The sequence below is a fragment of the Myxocyprinus asiaticus genome, chromosome 33 (assembly GCF_019703515.2).
Source record: "Myxocyprinus asiaticus isolate MX2 ecotype Aquarium Trade chromosome 33, UBuf_Myxa_2, whole genome shotgun sequence".
Classification (NCBI taxonomy): domain Eukaryota; kingdom Metazoa; phylum Chordata; class Actinopteri; order Cypriniformes; family Catostomidae; genus Myxocyprinus; species Myxocyprinus asiaticus.
Genome location: NC_059376.1, coordinates 26,448,705 through 26,464,292, shown reverse-complemented (window position 1 = coordinate 26,464,292; position 15,588 = coordinate 26,448,705). Strand labels below are relative to the sequence as shown.

Sequence of the window (15,588 nt, the reverse complement as noted above, 5' to 3'; positions counted from 1 at the left end):
AAAACTCAATATTCAGTAATCAGAGCATTCTTTCCATAACTGCAGCCAGAGAATGCCATTTTTAAAAAAACTTTTAGCTTAAAATGAAAACATTTTAGACCTCTACGGCTGTACACATCATCTTTTTAGGCTACTATTTGATGCAACATTTGTATGAAGTGACTAATACAAGTGACAAGCTAAAGTATATCTATAAACTATCTCTGCACTGTTTATGTTACTTCCATTCTGAGGTATGTTCAGTGTGACATGCCATGTGTGATGTTATGCAGAGGGCATTTTCCACCCTTATTCATTGATCTGATTAATGCATGTGCATTTGAATCTGTGGCCTCTGTTGTGATCCTTATTTTTAAAAAAAAAAAGCCTCAGACATGACCTTCTCACAGTATTTGAGGTGTTTTAAAAACTGCAGTGTGCATCTCGTTTTTTTTTTTTTTTTTTTTTTTGTTGAAAGAATGCCATTATAAAGAAGCAAAATGTCATTACAAGAGAGTGAGGATGTGTGACACTTTTGATGATGAAGTGCCCCTAAAGATGGCATAGTCTTTGTTGGGAAGAAAACAGTGGTTGACATTGTGCCACACTTTTTTCACTGTTATACAATTATTTACATTCCTTTTATATGTTTGGCTCCAGTGTTGTGTAGTTACATGCATGCTTCCTTTGGTTATTAAAATACTATATTCATTCCACCTCTTTCTGTTCAGTAACCGCTGTCTTCTACTTTCTCTTTCATGGCCACAGATATTTGCCATATTTGCTTTTGCAACAACCGCAGGTTATTCTGGCTCTACAAGTTTCAACATCCAATGCCAAGGCAGAAGCAGCGAGGAAATATCTGTATCCTTTGGCTACCCTTTTAGGTGAACACCACTGAATGACTTTAGGTCGTGCAATATACAATATAAAGAACTGAGTAACATTACACAATAAAAGGGCCATTACACACATTATACAAATTCAGAGTCTTTTTGCCTTCTAATATGTCAGTTCTTTATTATGATTCTCTGTTAAACAGGCTTAATACCCAGAGTTACAAAGTCCCAACCTGCAAGGGCAATGACACATCGGTCATCACCAGACAACTGATTGGGGATTATTCATCTTCAGCCGAGTTTTATGTCACTACTGGAGTTCTGGCGTTCCTCTACTGCACTGCTACTCTTGTGTTGTACCTTGGTTATCAACACCTTTATCGAGAGTCTCCTCGTGGCCCCATTGCTGTAAGTGTGTATAGGTTCAAGTCCACACGGAAGCAATTAAGAATTCTCTGTGCATTTGTACACCTTCACTATGTTTGTACTTGCCTGTTTTCTTTCAATTGCACATGTGATCCTTTTCATATAAAATGCTCACTCAGATGTTCACCCTTTTGTATGGGAATTGAAAGCCAGCCTCTGCATGTGTGACAAATTCGTTTTTTAAAATCCCTGGCCTTTTTTTAGATTTTCCTGCTTGGTGTTATGCTAGATTTCTGAACTCATTTGGAGTATTAACTGTTTTGAGCTTTTTTGTGTGCTGTTGCAAACTGCTGTGTGGGGGTGTGAACGGTTTCTTTCACACTGGTGTGTAAATGAAGAAACGGAGGGGTGTTTTTCTGACAACATCTGCAACTGTTAGCCCAAATAGGCCAGCGGCTATAGTAAAGGAAAGTGGAAAAACTGATCTTTCACTTTAAAAAAAAAAAAAAAAAAAAAGTTCAGTGAATCATTGACACTACATTACAGTGAAAAATAAGTAAGCTATAAGAAATTGAGGAGTTTCAGGGACTGCAAATACCAGGACTAATTTTGTAAGGTTTTATACCTAAAAAAAATAAATACCTCAGAAACCTTTGCTGCATGAACAAAAAAGATTTTTGTTTTCAAAGTATTTATAAAGGTTTCCATGTAACTTTTCCATAGGATCTGCTGTTAACTGGGATCTTTACATTTTTTTGGCTGGTGTCTTCATCTGCTTGGGGAAGAGGCCTCACTGATGTGAAATGGGCAACCAGTCCAAATACGCTTGTGTCCATAACTGAAGTTTGTAAACTATCATCAGCCAAGTGTGCTGCTGGGCACCTCCCCCTAATGGGCCGCCTCAATTCTTCAGTGGTAAGAGAATTGTAACATGATGCAAGATAAACACATGACATCATACATCGATGTCTGAATGGATGGATTTATTTAGATCTTTGTAAATATTTAATGTACTGTATGCTTACATTTAAGTGGAGTTAAAGGAATGTTCTGGGCTGATTAACAAAACTTTTTCCGACTATATTAAAAAAAAAAAAAAAAAAAAAAAATGGAAGTGAATGGGTTTTCAAATGTACAATCAAAGAACGTAAACATGTGTTAACATGATTTTAGTGTGATAAAAATTCTTACAAACCATATCTGTGTAAAGTTATATCCAATATTACAATTCCCTTGTCATGATGGCGTAATGCCAGCAGAGACTATTTAGTGTGACGGGTCAAGTCCCGCCTTACAGGTAAAAGAGCCAATCACCTTTAAGATGCAGACATCGCCTGTCAATCGTCTCGAGAACGCGCATGCGCGTTAGCTACACAAGCCGGGGAAAATTTCATTTTTTTTTTAGGGTCTCTATATCTGAGGTAAAGAATCACAATTTATGATACCAGTGTATTCAGATTTTACTGCTGATTTGAAATATGTTCTTTGATCGTAATCTTGACCAACAGTTTTGGAGAGTTCAGTCTTTGCCATTTAAGTAGATAGGAGCTGCACTGGCATGCCTCTTGAGAAAAATAGGGAGCGTTCCAAAGATGGCCGCCAAGTGAACTGACTGAAAATCTAATGAATTTAAAACAAATCAGTTGTGGTTAAGTAAACATAAGTGTGTGTGTGTGTGTATATATATATATATATATATATATATATATATATATATATATATATATATATATAATATATATTGTGCCAACCACTTATTTATTCAATCTTGTCACTTCTTGTTCATGTTTTGTCCATCTTATTATAGATCTTTGGATTCCTCAACCTTATCCTGTGGGGAGGAAACTGCTGGTTCATCTACAAGGAGACACCGTTCCACAGGTCGGCCATTCAGCCAGAGGGTGTCGGACAGCCTTAATTAAACCACAGTTCCCATACACATTCATCAAGCAGGTGTTGCTACAGTATTAAGGTGGTGCTACATAACACCCCAGCCAACTGATTTTAGGTGTCTACCTGATGTGTGACCTGTGTCACAAATCCGCCAAAGGTTCTTTTCTAAAATATCTCCATACCATTCAAATAAGGTCAAATATAAATGAGCATATTACACACTACAGCAAAGCTGTATATTTAGTGAAAAAGCATTGTTACATTTTGAAGGTACAAGGGCACCTTAGCACAAACGTGTGTACGAAATTGTTCCTTGTGAAATGTTTTCACAGCTGTTATCAAAATGTAACATTTCATCTCTTTACTGTCGCTGTTAAGTTTCTGATCTCATCTGAGCCTATCCCAGAAACAAAACGTGAAAATATTTAATTGGCTCCCATTTACTAAATGATATTTTGAGTTGGATATATACTGGTTTTGTAATTGTTGTAATGTTCTCTGTTTATGGAAATTGAAGTTGCAATGTATATGCTCATGCTGTTGTGTTTTCACATTTGCATGTCTAGTCCATCTTGGCCTTATAAATTATCATCTCAGTTTATATTTTCAATATGCCTCTGAGTGATTAAATGTCATTTTTTTCAACTGTGTGCCTTATAACGTTACACTGCAAAAACGTTTACATGTTAAACCAGGCAAGTATGACTGTTGGTTTAAAAAAATAATAATTTGCTGATTTTTGTGTACAGGTTTTGCTATATTTGTGAGGACCAAGTACTGAGAATCAACCTGTTCTGTGAGGACATTTCTGGTTGTGACGACCTTTTGGGTGGTCCTCACAAGGGAAATGGCATATTAAATTGTTTTTTTTTTGAAATTGTAAAAATGCAAAAAGGTTTCTGTGAGGGTTAGGAGATAGACTCTATAGTTTGTACAGTATAAAAATCATTATGTCTGTGGAGGGTCCTCACAAGTATAGCAAAACCAACGTGTGTGTGTGTTTAACAAAGACTAGAGCCTTTTTAATAAAATGGTTAAGAATTTCTTGTTGTATTGTTGTTTATTGTACATCATCTGCATTGATTCCTCAGCATGGAGAGAAGATGGGCCCCACACATGTGGGCCCCTAGACTGTCCAACAGGAGACCTAGAGTAAAATGCCTAATTTACCCGTGGAAACTGCAAAGGAAAGAGTCCCTATATACATACTTTTTTTTTTAAACTTTCTTTGACTCTTTTTCTTAATGTTTACAGCATACTGCAGTATATCAGCCTTTAGTTGTGCAGGCATTTGGGACTTGACATTTACACAGTTTAATCTGTTGTTGGTTTGTGTGGGTCTTTATTATAACGACATAATTTAACAAATATATTATTATTACTATTATTTATTTTTCGGATTGTTTACTGTAGTTACAGACTGGTGATGCAACATCTGAGTTGGGCATTTCCTCAATGGCTATTTCCAATGTTTCAAGTTTACGGACACGTGCCCGAGCTCGAAGGTATAATCCGAAGTGAGCGCGCAACGTGACGTAGCAATGTGCTCCAGTCGTGATGGTGGTAGAGCGTGCACGCGCTAAATCCATAATGGCTGCCCTAGATCGACGGATTTCGATCCTTGATTTTGTAGGGCAAAGCTGGACCGCTTTGCTCGACAGAGCGGACGTATCCAAATCGGAGGGTGAGTAAAACAACGCCGAGATTTCGAACGTTTTATCTGTAATCGCGTCGCGCGATAACAGGAAATTGATTTTTTTTCAAAAGAGCAAACCTCTCAACGCCAAGCGCCAGGACCCAAACAAAGGAGCCGCCGGGTCCTAACGCCGCAGAGGTTTCAACCCAAAACACTGTGCTTTTAGAAAATCTCTACTCCCAGGTGCTTGCGCTCCACTTTGCCAATAGATACCCCCTTCCTAAAAATGGCCATTCTCTTCGTAATATGACGGATGGGAAGTATTGGTTATGTCGTGTTGATTTGATGGTGTAAGGGGTTTAAAGCCAGAGGATGCGGTTCCTTGTTAGGGCTTATGGTGATCTGACAGAGCACCCAGCGCGCGACGGGAAGTAAAGCTGGAGATTAATCTCGAACCGGTGAACTATCAAGATAAATAAAACACTGAACCCGTATACACATTCCTGATTTAATGTTTGTTCCGCGGGTCAGCTGGTTGGGGTGTGGATATCTCATTATTGTCCTTAAGTGACCGTGTTACGAAATAGTAGAGTGATGTTCCTGGCTAATGCAAAAGGGAACAATGCCAGTGGCACCTTCATATCAAACGGCTCTTGACCACACTTGTGTTTCCTTTACATTACAACACAAGTTGACAGCAAATTAAAGGGATGGTTCACCCAAAAATTAAAATTCTCTCATCATTTACTCACCCTCATGCCATCGTAGATCTGTGACTTTCTTTCTTCTGCAGAACACAAATGAAGATTTTTAGAAGAATATTTCAGTTCTGTAGGTCCATACAATGCAATTTGAATGGTTGCCAAAATTTTGACACTCCAAAAAGCACATAAAGGCATCATAAAGTAATCCATAAGACTCCAGTGTTCTTCTCCCTGCCCAGTAGGGGGCGATTTGCATGAAGAATGTGAATCACCAAAAACACAAGAAGAATGTTAAAGTGATCTGTTTCTCACCCACACCTGTCATATCACTTCTGAAGACATTGATTTAACCACTGGAATCTTATGGATTACTTTTATGCTGATTTACATGATTTTTGGAGTTTCAAAATTTTGGCACCCATTCACTTGCATTGTATGGACCAAAAGCGCTGAGAAATTCTTCTAAAAATCTTCATTTGCGTTCAGCAGATGAAAGAAACAGGGATGCAAACTACTCACCTTTCAGGTAAAGTCACCTTTTCTGGAGCTAATTTGCCCAAATTGTTTGGTAAAATTGTCTTTATCAAAAGCACTTGAAAGGATTACTTTAAGCTTGAACAATTAAAAAAAGCTTTAAATAAAAAAATAAAAATAAGCTGAAAATATACATGTGGAACACATGCTATGACTTTCTCACCTTTTTCAAATTTCACGAGTTTGCATCTCTGAAGAAAGTCAGACACATCTGGGATGGCAAAAGGGTGAGTAAATTATGAGAGAATTTTAATTTTTGGGTGACCTATCCCTTTAATACTCTTCCTGATAAAACTACACTCATAAAAAAATGACATGACCAGGTGTAACTACTTAATAATCAGAGGCGGCTAGTAAAGCGCTACATTTACTTTTTGGTGAAAATGGACTTTTAACAGTAGGTGTAATAGTGGGTACTTTTTACTCTTACTCAAGTAAAATTTTGATGAAAAAAAAAAGTACCTTTACTTCATTACAATGGGTGATGTTCCTGTTGCTACATTACTGGTTTAATTCAGTAGTGATAATTAATGTGACTTTAAGGACACCGGAACTTTGCAGCAGCGCTCTGTCACTCAAGTAGTTTTTAAATGATAAATTTTACTTCTACTTTAGTAATTGTTTTTAAAGTATTTGTACTTTTATTTGAGTACAGTTTTTGGCTACTCTACCCACCTCTGTTCAATGGTCAGATTATAAAGGTGAATTATATATAAATCAATACAAGTTGAACTCAATTGACAGCATTTGTGGCATATTGTTGATAACCACAAACATAAATTTTGACTTGTCCCTCATTTTCTTTAAAAGAAAAAAAGGAAAATCTGGGTTACAGTGAGGCACTTACAAGTGAATGGGGGCCAATCCGTAAACGTTGAAATACTCACTGTTTAAAATTATAGCCACAAGACAAACAATATGCATGTTAACATGATTTTAGTGTGATAAAATTGTTTACTAGCCTTTTCTGTGTAAAGTTACAGCCAATTGTACATCTTCGTTGCCATGACGACATAATGCTGTAAACCCTTAAATGACTGTAAAATGACAATTTAAACAACTTTACATCTCAAATAATACACAAGTTTTAACAGAAAAATTGTGCTTTTATACATTTTTTGATTAAAATTTCTGCCTTTGAACCCTCTAAAAAATTGTAACCTCAATTTTGAAAATGTTTTTAAAGGAGGGAAGTTTTGTGGTAATCAACTTTATGCCACAAATGCTAACGATTGAAAAATTGGGCAAATTTTGCACATTGGCACTATTGCTTTGAATTCTGATTGATAAGTATGTCCAAAGAAAAACATTCATCATGAACGTACTTGCATTGGCTTTGCTCTTTCATTTCCTCTTTCACTGTAACTTTAGGGTCCTCTATTGAAGAGTGCAGCAAAAATGTGAAGAAAAGGATGGAAACCATAACTCTCAGGAAAGAGGGTGAGAAGAAAGGGGCAAAGAACATTTGGTTTGGTTTGGTCTGTGATCGTCAGGTACCCCAGTTACACTCTTTTACAGCCATTTGAATGATCTGATTAGGCAGTGTTCCTGTAGCTCAACTGATGCCAGCAATGCTAAAGTCAAGGTTTGATTCTGAAGGAATGCATGAACTGAGAAAATGTATATCTCATTTGCACTGTAAGTCACTTTGGCTAAAAGCGCCGGCCAAATGTATAAATGTAAATGTACATGGACAAAACCTCTGGCACCATACTCAGAGGCACAATAGTGATAACTCATAACTTGTTACTTGAGGGGCTCAAACCATCTACCTTCCAAATACCAGTTGTATTATCCTGAAGGGTTGACAAATGACATCTTGCAATGCAAATTATGTCTAGCATCTAAAAAAATTAAAAGCCATTTTCTTTTCCTCACAGACATGTGTATATATGGCCACTGCCCAGCACATGATGACTTCTTCCTGGTGGTGTGCAGCCACTGTGGTCAGGTAGTAAAACCACAGGCTTTTGAGAAGCACTGTGAGCGACGACATGGGCCCTTGAGCAAACTATGCAGCACTCCGTCCAACTGCTCTTCTGACCGGCCCCAACAGGGGAGACCCCCCTCGCAGCACGGCAGCACCTGTAGGGGTCAAGTCAGCAGGAGCCAGGATCCTGGACCCCCAAAAGTCCCACCACCTCACTCTCCCCACCAGGGACGCTCCAAACCACTACATGAAGCACCAAGGTAATAAAGAGTGAGACTTTAGTTCATCTTAGAATTATTTAGGGCCTAAAATGTAATGCACCTATTTAGATTGATTAGCTGAATTATATAGATTATAGCTAAATATAGATTCACTACCCACACTGTAGTTCTTGAGGGGGGTGTCTGTAGATCAGGATGGACTTATCTTACACATCCACTGTTCACTCCAATTACACACAACAAGTTTATGTTCCAGTCTTCAGCAGATGGATAAAGTTTTCCACGGAACCCCTCCATCACCTCCACATTTTTCCACTCCCATTCCCAGAGACCCACCCTGGCATCGGGGGCCAAGCCCACCAAAAGCAACCTCACCAGCTGAGAAACCACTCCAGAAGAGTTTGGACTCCCACACTCCCCTGCATGGACCAAGAACTTACAGCAGAATTGACAAGAAAGTCCTTAGTAAGACCCTGACTCAACCCAATATAGTTGAGATTTAACTGGTTCTTGTATCAATGAGGTTTTTTTAGTATCTCAGTTTATTACGCAGCTCTCTGGAATACTTGATTCTGATTGGCCAATTGCACAATTTTGTGTTAGATATTTTTGTTTAATGACCACTAACCTGTTGACCATTGTCTCAGGCAACCAATTCCCTAGTTTCTTGTCTCTTGTATCACTGTACATTATTCCTTACTTTTACATTATTGGGGCGATATTTATGTATTTGCCATTTACAGTAGTCCCTAATAACTGTGTCTGTGTTTATTTCAGAGAAAGAATGTGACTTGGACAAGCACTGTGGGGTGATGGATTCTGAAAGACAGAAAGTGTGCACCAGACTGCTTACGTGTAATGTAAGTATTGTATCAATGTACAAAAATAAGTACTGGTACACCAACATACATATTTGAGCAATTAAGGGCATGAGCTTTAACCTCCATTGATTCACTGATGTCCCTATTTTCTCTCCTTTGCTGCAGATTCATTCCATCCATCAGCGTCGGCAGGTGGTAGGGAGGAGTAAAGCCTTTGACCAACTTGTAACGGAGCTGAAGATGAGCTCAAAGTCTCGAGAGCACCCCCCTCTGCCCAGAGAGGTTCCCCATGGAGGCCTCCCCAACCCTGAGCTCTGTGGGTCTCAGAGTCGGCCTCTGCACTACACACACCAAACAACTAACTCTTCTATTCTCAGGTAGAGCTTTGGATGAACTGTTTCATTTATTTATTTTGCTGTAGTTCTTTTTACTTTCTGTGTTCTTAATTCCAGTGTACCTGTCAAAATCAGCAAGCAAAATGAAGGCATGATGTTCCTGGAGATTTGGATGGCAACTCTTAAACTACTTGATATTTTTTTCTGTTAAATGTTATGTTGAACTTGAGTAACCAATGACAATTGAGAGAAGAAGATCTGGAGCTGGGCTGAATGCTTCAGACAAATGTTTATTTTTTATTTTAATTCAGGACTTGGCTTAAAAGAATAATCCGGGTTCAATATAAAGTTAAGATCAATTGACAGTATTTGTGGCATAATGTTGTTTAGTACTAAAATTAATTTAGACTCGTCCCTCATTTTCTATAAACAAATTTTTTTAAATCTGGGTTACAGTGAGACGCTTATAATGGAAATGAATGGGGCCAATCTGTGAACGTTAAAATACTCACTATTTTAAACGTATAGCCACAAGACATAAGCAATATACGTGTTAACATGATTTTAGTGTGATAAAATCACTTACAAACCGTTTCTGTGTAAAGTTGTACCCAATTTTACAACTTTGTTGCCATGACTATGTAACACTATAAAAACTAAAACCTTAAAACAACTGTAAAAACAACGATTTAATCAATTTTACAGAGAAAATAATACACTATTAATACACTAATAATACACTATAAAATAATACAAAACAGCAGAATTAATGTTAGTGCTTTTATTAAATAATAAGGTTCATATTTCTGCTTTTAAACACTCCAAAAAATTGGCTCCATTCACTTCCTTTGTAAGTGCCTCACTGTAACCTCGATTTTTGCTCTTTTTTTTTCTTCTTTTTTTTTTTTTATTTAAAAAAAAAGGAGAGGAGTCGAATTATTTTTTGTGGTAATCAGTATTATGCCACAAATGCTATCGATTGAGCTTAACTTGTATTGAACTCGGAATATTCCTTTAAAGGAATAGTTCACCCAAAAATGAAAATTTGCTGATAATTTACTCACCCTCAGGCCATCCAAGATGTTTCTGAGTTTCTTTCTTCATCAAAATGGAATTTAAGACTTTTAGGATTTCATTGCAGGCCTCCTCTTTTAAACAATGCAAGTGAATGTCCTCCATTTTTTGACGGTCCAAAATGTATATTTAGGGTGCATCAAAATAATCCACACTACTCCAGTCAAAAAATAAAGTTCTTCTGAACGCAAACGATTGATTATTTTTAAAACAAAACTATACTTATATACTTTTTAACTACAAATGTTCACTTCTGTACATCTCTGTGATGTGCGCTCATGAGAGGGATGATGTAAGCTCATTGGTAAAGTCACGCGGAGGAGGAGTCAGGAAGCGCGTCATTGCTTACAAGAGAAACTTGTGCTGTTCACAAACCAAAACAGTCCAAAACAATTTCAAAACAATATATATATATAAAAATAATAATAATAATTTCCAAATAATACTATATAAAAAAAACTATGTAAACAATGACGCACTTCCTGACTCCTCCTCCACGTGATGCATAACCTTACCAGTGAGCTTATGTCATCCCTCTCATGAGCGCACGTCACTGAGATGTACTGAAGCGAACGTTTGTAGTTAAAAAGTATATAAGTATTGTTTTGTTTCTAAAAATAATCAATCGTTTGCATTCAGAAGAACTTTATTTGTCGACTGGAGTCGTGTGGATTATTTTGATGCACCCTAAATATGCATTTTGGACCGTCAAAAAATGGAGGACATTCACTTGCATTGTTTAGAGGAGGAGGCCTGAAATGAAATCCTAAAAGTCTTAAATTCTGTTTTGATGAAGAAAATAACTCCGATACATCTTGGATGACCTGAGGGTGAGTAGATTATCAGCAAATTTTCATTTTTGGGTGAACTATTCCTTTTAAGGGTTATTGGATTAGGGCAGTTGAATGATTCTGCTGGAAATTTGAATTCGTCAAGGAACAGCAGATGCAGATTACTATTGGGAAAATGTGTAGTTCCAGAGTTGATAGGAGAATCACCTCTTAAAATGTTGACATTATATATGGATAGTGCATCATAGTATTAGACAGGACTTTTATCTGTATATGTGTGTTTACAGGTCCATGAGTCCATCAGACAGTAGTGTAGATATAGAGGAGCAGAAGATGCACTCTGAAGAGACACAGGTAGAGTCTGTTTCAGCTAGTCTCTCCAGTGAGGAGAGTGACGGGGAGAACCGTGAGGAATTTGCTCATCTACCTGCTAGCACCTGGCACCCTAAACCCCTGGGGGTGAGTACATCTTCAAAGTTTCCTTCATATAAACATCTTAAAAGTTTCTTGTGAAAAGTTTAAAAATCCTGAAATTAAGTCCATATTGGATGGTTGTATAATTTACACCAGACTATAACTCTGCAGACATTATTTTCTTAATCTGTCCTTGATATACAGGATAATAGGTGTTCAAAACAAAAGTTACAAAACATTCACTGGATGTTTCATTGATTAAATCTGAAGACATCTTATGCTCTTGTACACCTTTTGATTTATTACGTGTTTTTTTTTTTTTTTCTGTAAAATTGAATTCATCATGAATTTTATACTTTGTTTGTATAATCAGTTTATTCTATTTTACTTACTTGGTTGTTCTTCATCCCATAATTCTGCATTCTGATGAAATGAATCCATGTTTGTCTTCTCTTCCATGTTCTACCCAGCTTTGCACTTTCGGGGCACGTGTACTGGGACACAGTGTGTTACTGTTTGACCGACGGCTGCTCCACCTGCGGTCAGCATTCACTGTTATGATGGAGAGGCACCTTAGCACTTATCTGTGGAAGTAAGATGCTTTACAACATCAGGCTGATGTTAAAGGGATAGTTCCCCCAAAAATACAAATTCTGTAATCATTTACTAATCATCATGTTGTTCCAAACCCGTATGACTTTATTTTAATGGGAAACTAAAGAATGTTCACGCTGCTTTCTTTCATACAATGAGAGTGCACAGGGACCAGGGGGTGTCATGTTCCAAAAAGGACAAAAAAGCACCACAAAAGCATCCTAAAATTAGTCGGTATGACTTGTGCGCTACATTGTCCTAAGTCTTCTGAGGAAATATGACAGCTGTTTGTGAGGAACAGCATGAAAGTTGTTTTTCGCTGAAATTCTTGCCTGACAGCCATACTCGCCATTCATTTTCATTGTATGGAAAAGAGCAGCTTGGACATTCTGCTATAAATTATGCATTTGTCTTTTCACAGAAGGAAGAAAGTCAGATGGGTTTCAAAAGACAAGAGAGTGAGTAAATGATGACAGAATTTTCTAATTTGGGTGAACTTTTCCTTTAAACTTCCAGTCAAAAAAACAACTTGCTTCAGAGTTAGAGTGGATTACATTCCAAGCTATTGGTTGCTGTAAATACTTTAAACCTGTTCTTTTGCCTGTGAATTTTCCAAAATGTGTTTGTTCTAAGTACAAATGTTCATCTACAGGAAAATCCCTCAGGTGTCAGAGCTATGTTCTCATCAACCGTCAGTCACTACAAAATCCTACAATTCCCATGATGCCATGCGCAGCGCAGTACCTGCTCGCAGTGCCTCTTCTCTCAGGATTAGCACCTCAGGACAATCAGAGTTACCAACAAAAGCCCAGTCAGCCTCAGGTTCTGGCCGGCCCTGTAACCCAATGGGCCGGCCCAGCAAACAGGCCTTGCAGACCAGATTCAGGGAGCTTCAGGAGAGTCCTGTGGCCAGTAAGCGGCGGAAATCTCCCCAAGAGGTTGAGGACTCGCCTGGACAGGGCAAGATCTCATACACCCCTCACCATGGGGACTACCAGTCCTCCTTAGCCAGAACCAAAATTTGTTCTCCACATGGACCATTCAATGGTGCACTCGCACCTGGCAGCAAACACCGGCAATCTGTAAATGCCACTGAAATGAAGGGGCTGACCAAGCAAAGTCCCAGCCGTATGTCAACCCATATCTCCCCCTCTTCTTCCCCAGAGTCAGATAAGGGAGGGTCCTCAGGGCTGAATCAAAGGGCTGTTGGATATGAACTCAAAGGCCTTGGCAGGAAACGTAAGACTAGCGGTGCCTCTCCCCCCAAAAACATTTCATGTGCCCCAAAACCAAACATCCTCTCCTCTTTCTCCCAAACCCACTCCAGTCGGGTGTCCTGGGGTGGGGATGGTAGACCAGGATCAGCCCAAATTCTGCAAAAGAAACTGGGTGCACAGAAGGTACTTTTCTTCACGTCACATTTATCTTTATTTTCTTTCTTTATTTAAGACTAAAGCTTAATTTGCTTTAATGGTTGTAGCATTAAGTTAACCCAAAAGTGAAAATCCTGTCATCATTTACTCATGCTCATGTCGTTCCAAAAAAAACATTCTGCTAAACTTTTCCTTTTGTGTTTCACGAAAGAAAGAAAATCATACAGGTTTGGAATGACATGAGAAGTAATTAATCACAGAATTTTCATTTTTGGGTGAGCTATTCCTTTAAATGTTGTATTAAAGTTGTTGTGAGGTTTAGGCCGAATTGTGGCCCACTATGGCCTAATACTACCAATGTGTAGCGGTCAGAAATCTCAGGTAGCTCCTGGTAAACATATACACTCCTCCTGATAGGGAAATGGAAATTCAGTGAAGTTGTCAAAGAAACTTGGCAATCTTTCCTTTTAAACTCATCAAGGATAAAAATACAGTATTAGAGAGAATGTCAAGTATAGGAAGTCACAGATTGATAGTCTGTTAAGATGAATCATCAAGGTTGTGTCTCAGCTTTCTGTGCTTTTCTACATTTAGATGCTTATCCTGACCATCTGCTCTTCTTTTCTCCAAACAGCCAAAGCTTCTTCACTAAGGGACTGCCTTAAACTCCTTCAGAAGCACAGACTGACTGCCATGTAATTGGACGCTGACTTTATGCACAGGATGGTGGAAGAGTTTGCAGTTCACTGTAGCAGGATGTATCTGTGTGTTTGTGTTTTGTATACTGAATTTATATGTGAGTGAATGTATATTGTGGATGACCTGCAATTGAGTATAAAAAATACCTCAAGACTTTCCTTATGCTGCTAAACCGACTGTCCGATAATGAACTTTGAAATAAATATGCCAACACCTTTCTGTTGTCTTGCTGTTAATGAATGGTGCTGCTTTACCTCAACACTAGATGGCACTAAACAACTAGATACCACAATCTTACAAGGCCAAAGAAGGTAATGCTTGCAATTATTCAGGGTAATCAGAATATTACCACAGAAAGAAGTTAGGCTCACCCCTCACTTAGTAAAGTCCAAGGAAGACTGCATGTATATTTTATTGCACTTACCATAAAAGCCAATGGGGCAACTTGGGCAAGTGTATTACTTTAATTCAGAATATTAAGGTAGAATAAAGGGATAGTTCATCCCAAAATGAAAGTTCTGTCATCATTAATCCTCATCATGGTGTTTTAAACCTATATGACTGACTTTCTTCTGTGAAACACAAAATGAGATCTTGGGCAGAATGACAGCCTCAGTCACCATTCACTTTTATTGGATGGAAAAAAAGATGCAAAGTAAGTGAATGGTTACTGAGGCTAACATATTTTCTAAAATCTCATGAAGGTGTGTAAGCTGTCCCTTTAAAGGTATAGTTCACCCAAAAATGAAAATTCTCTCATTGTTTACTCACCCCCATGCCATCCCAGATGTGTATAACTTTCTTTCATATGCTGAACACAAATGAAGATTTTTAAAAGAATTTCTCAGCTCTTTTGATCCATACAATGCAAGTAAATGGGTACCAAAGTTGTGAAGCTTCAAAAATTACATAGGCATAAAAGTAATCCATAAGACACCAGTGGTAAAATCAATACCTTCAGAAGTGATATGATTGGTGTGGGTGAGAAACAGATCACTTTTACATTCTTCTTGTGTTTTTGGTGATTCACATTCTTCATGCATACCGCCCCCTACTGGGCAGGGAGAAGAATTTCAAGCAAAAAAGGACTTAAACATTTATCTGTTTCTCACCCACATCTATCATGTAGCTTCTGAAGATATGGATTAAAACACTGGAGTCGTATGGATTAATTTTATGATGCCTTTATGTGCTTTTTGGAGTGTCAAAATTTTGGCACCCATTCACTTGCATTGAATACAGAGCTGAGATATTCTTCTAAAAATCATAATTTGTGTTCTGCAGAAGAAAGAAAGTCTTACACATATGAACTAACAGCTTTTGTAGTATGTGTGCTTTGAGGGGGAAAAAACTAAGGCAAAAACAGTGCATTACACTTTTTTTAT

General features: G+C 37.9%; 2 protein-coding genes across 6 annotated transcripts in view; both read left to right on the top strand.

Annotated features, from left to right (window-relative positions):
* Positions 1 to 4,120, top strand: part of LOC127424004 (synaptophysin-like protein 2) — a 4,704-nt gene extending 584 nt beyond the window's left edge. For both annotated transcript variants that reach the window (XM_051668754.1, XM_051668753.1), the window contains 4 exons: positions 748 to 866; positions 1,022 to 1,226; positions 1,908 to 2,099; positions 2,992 to 4,120. In XM_051668754.1, the coding sequence (XP_051524714.1) occupies positions 748 to 866; positions 1,022 to 1,226; positions 1,908 to 2,099; positions 2,992 to 3,102 (627 nt within the window). In that variant the 3' untranslated portion in view covers positions 3,103 to 4,120. The remainder of the gene's footprint in view (positions 1 to 747; positions 867 to 1,021; positions 1,227 to 1,907; positions 2,100 to 2,991) is intronic.
* A 480-nt stretch (positions 4,121 to 4,600) lies between these two features.
* On the top strand, positions 4,601 to 14,420 carry LOC127424001 (ataxin-7-like protein 2). 4 transcript variants are annotated; one of them, XM_051668746.1, is made up of 10 exons: positions 4,601 to 4,761; positions 7,323 to 7,391; positions 7,832 to 8,141; positions 8,431 to 8,567; positions 8,880 to 8,962; positions 9,089 to 9,300; positions 11,411 to 11,582; positions 12,008 to 12,129; positions 12,784 to 13,531; positions 14,139 to 14,420. In XM_051668746.1, the coding sequence occupies exons 1-10, from the start codon at positions 4,635 to 4,637 to the stop codon at positions 14,154 to 14,156; spliced, it is 1,998 nt and encodes a 665-aa protein (XP_051524706.1). In that variant the 5' UTR covers positions 4,601 to 4,634; the 3' UTR covers positions 14,157 to 14,420. The 4 variants fall into 4 exon arrangements, with proteins under 4 accessions (XP_051524706.1, XP_051524705.1, XP_051524708.1 ...); XM_051668745.1 differs by having other exon boundaries at positions 8,359 to 8,567; XM_051668748.1 differs by having other exon boundaries at positions 4,682 to 4,761; positions 7,323 to 7,444; positions 8,359 to 8,567.
* Positions 14,421 to 15,588: the final 1,168 nt, after the last annotated feature.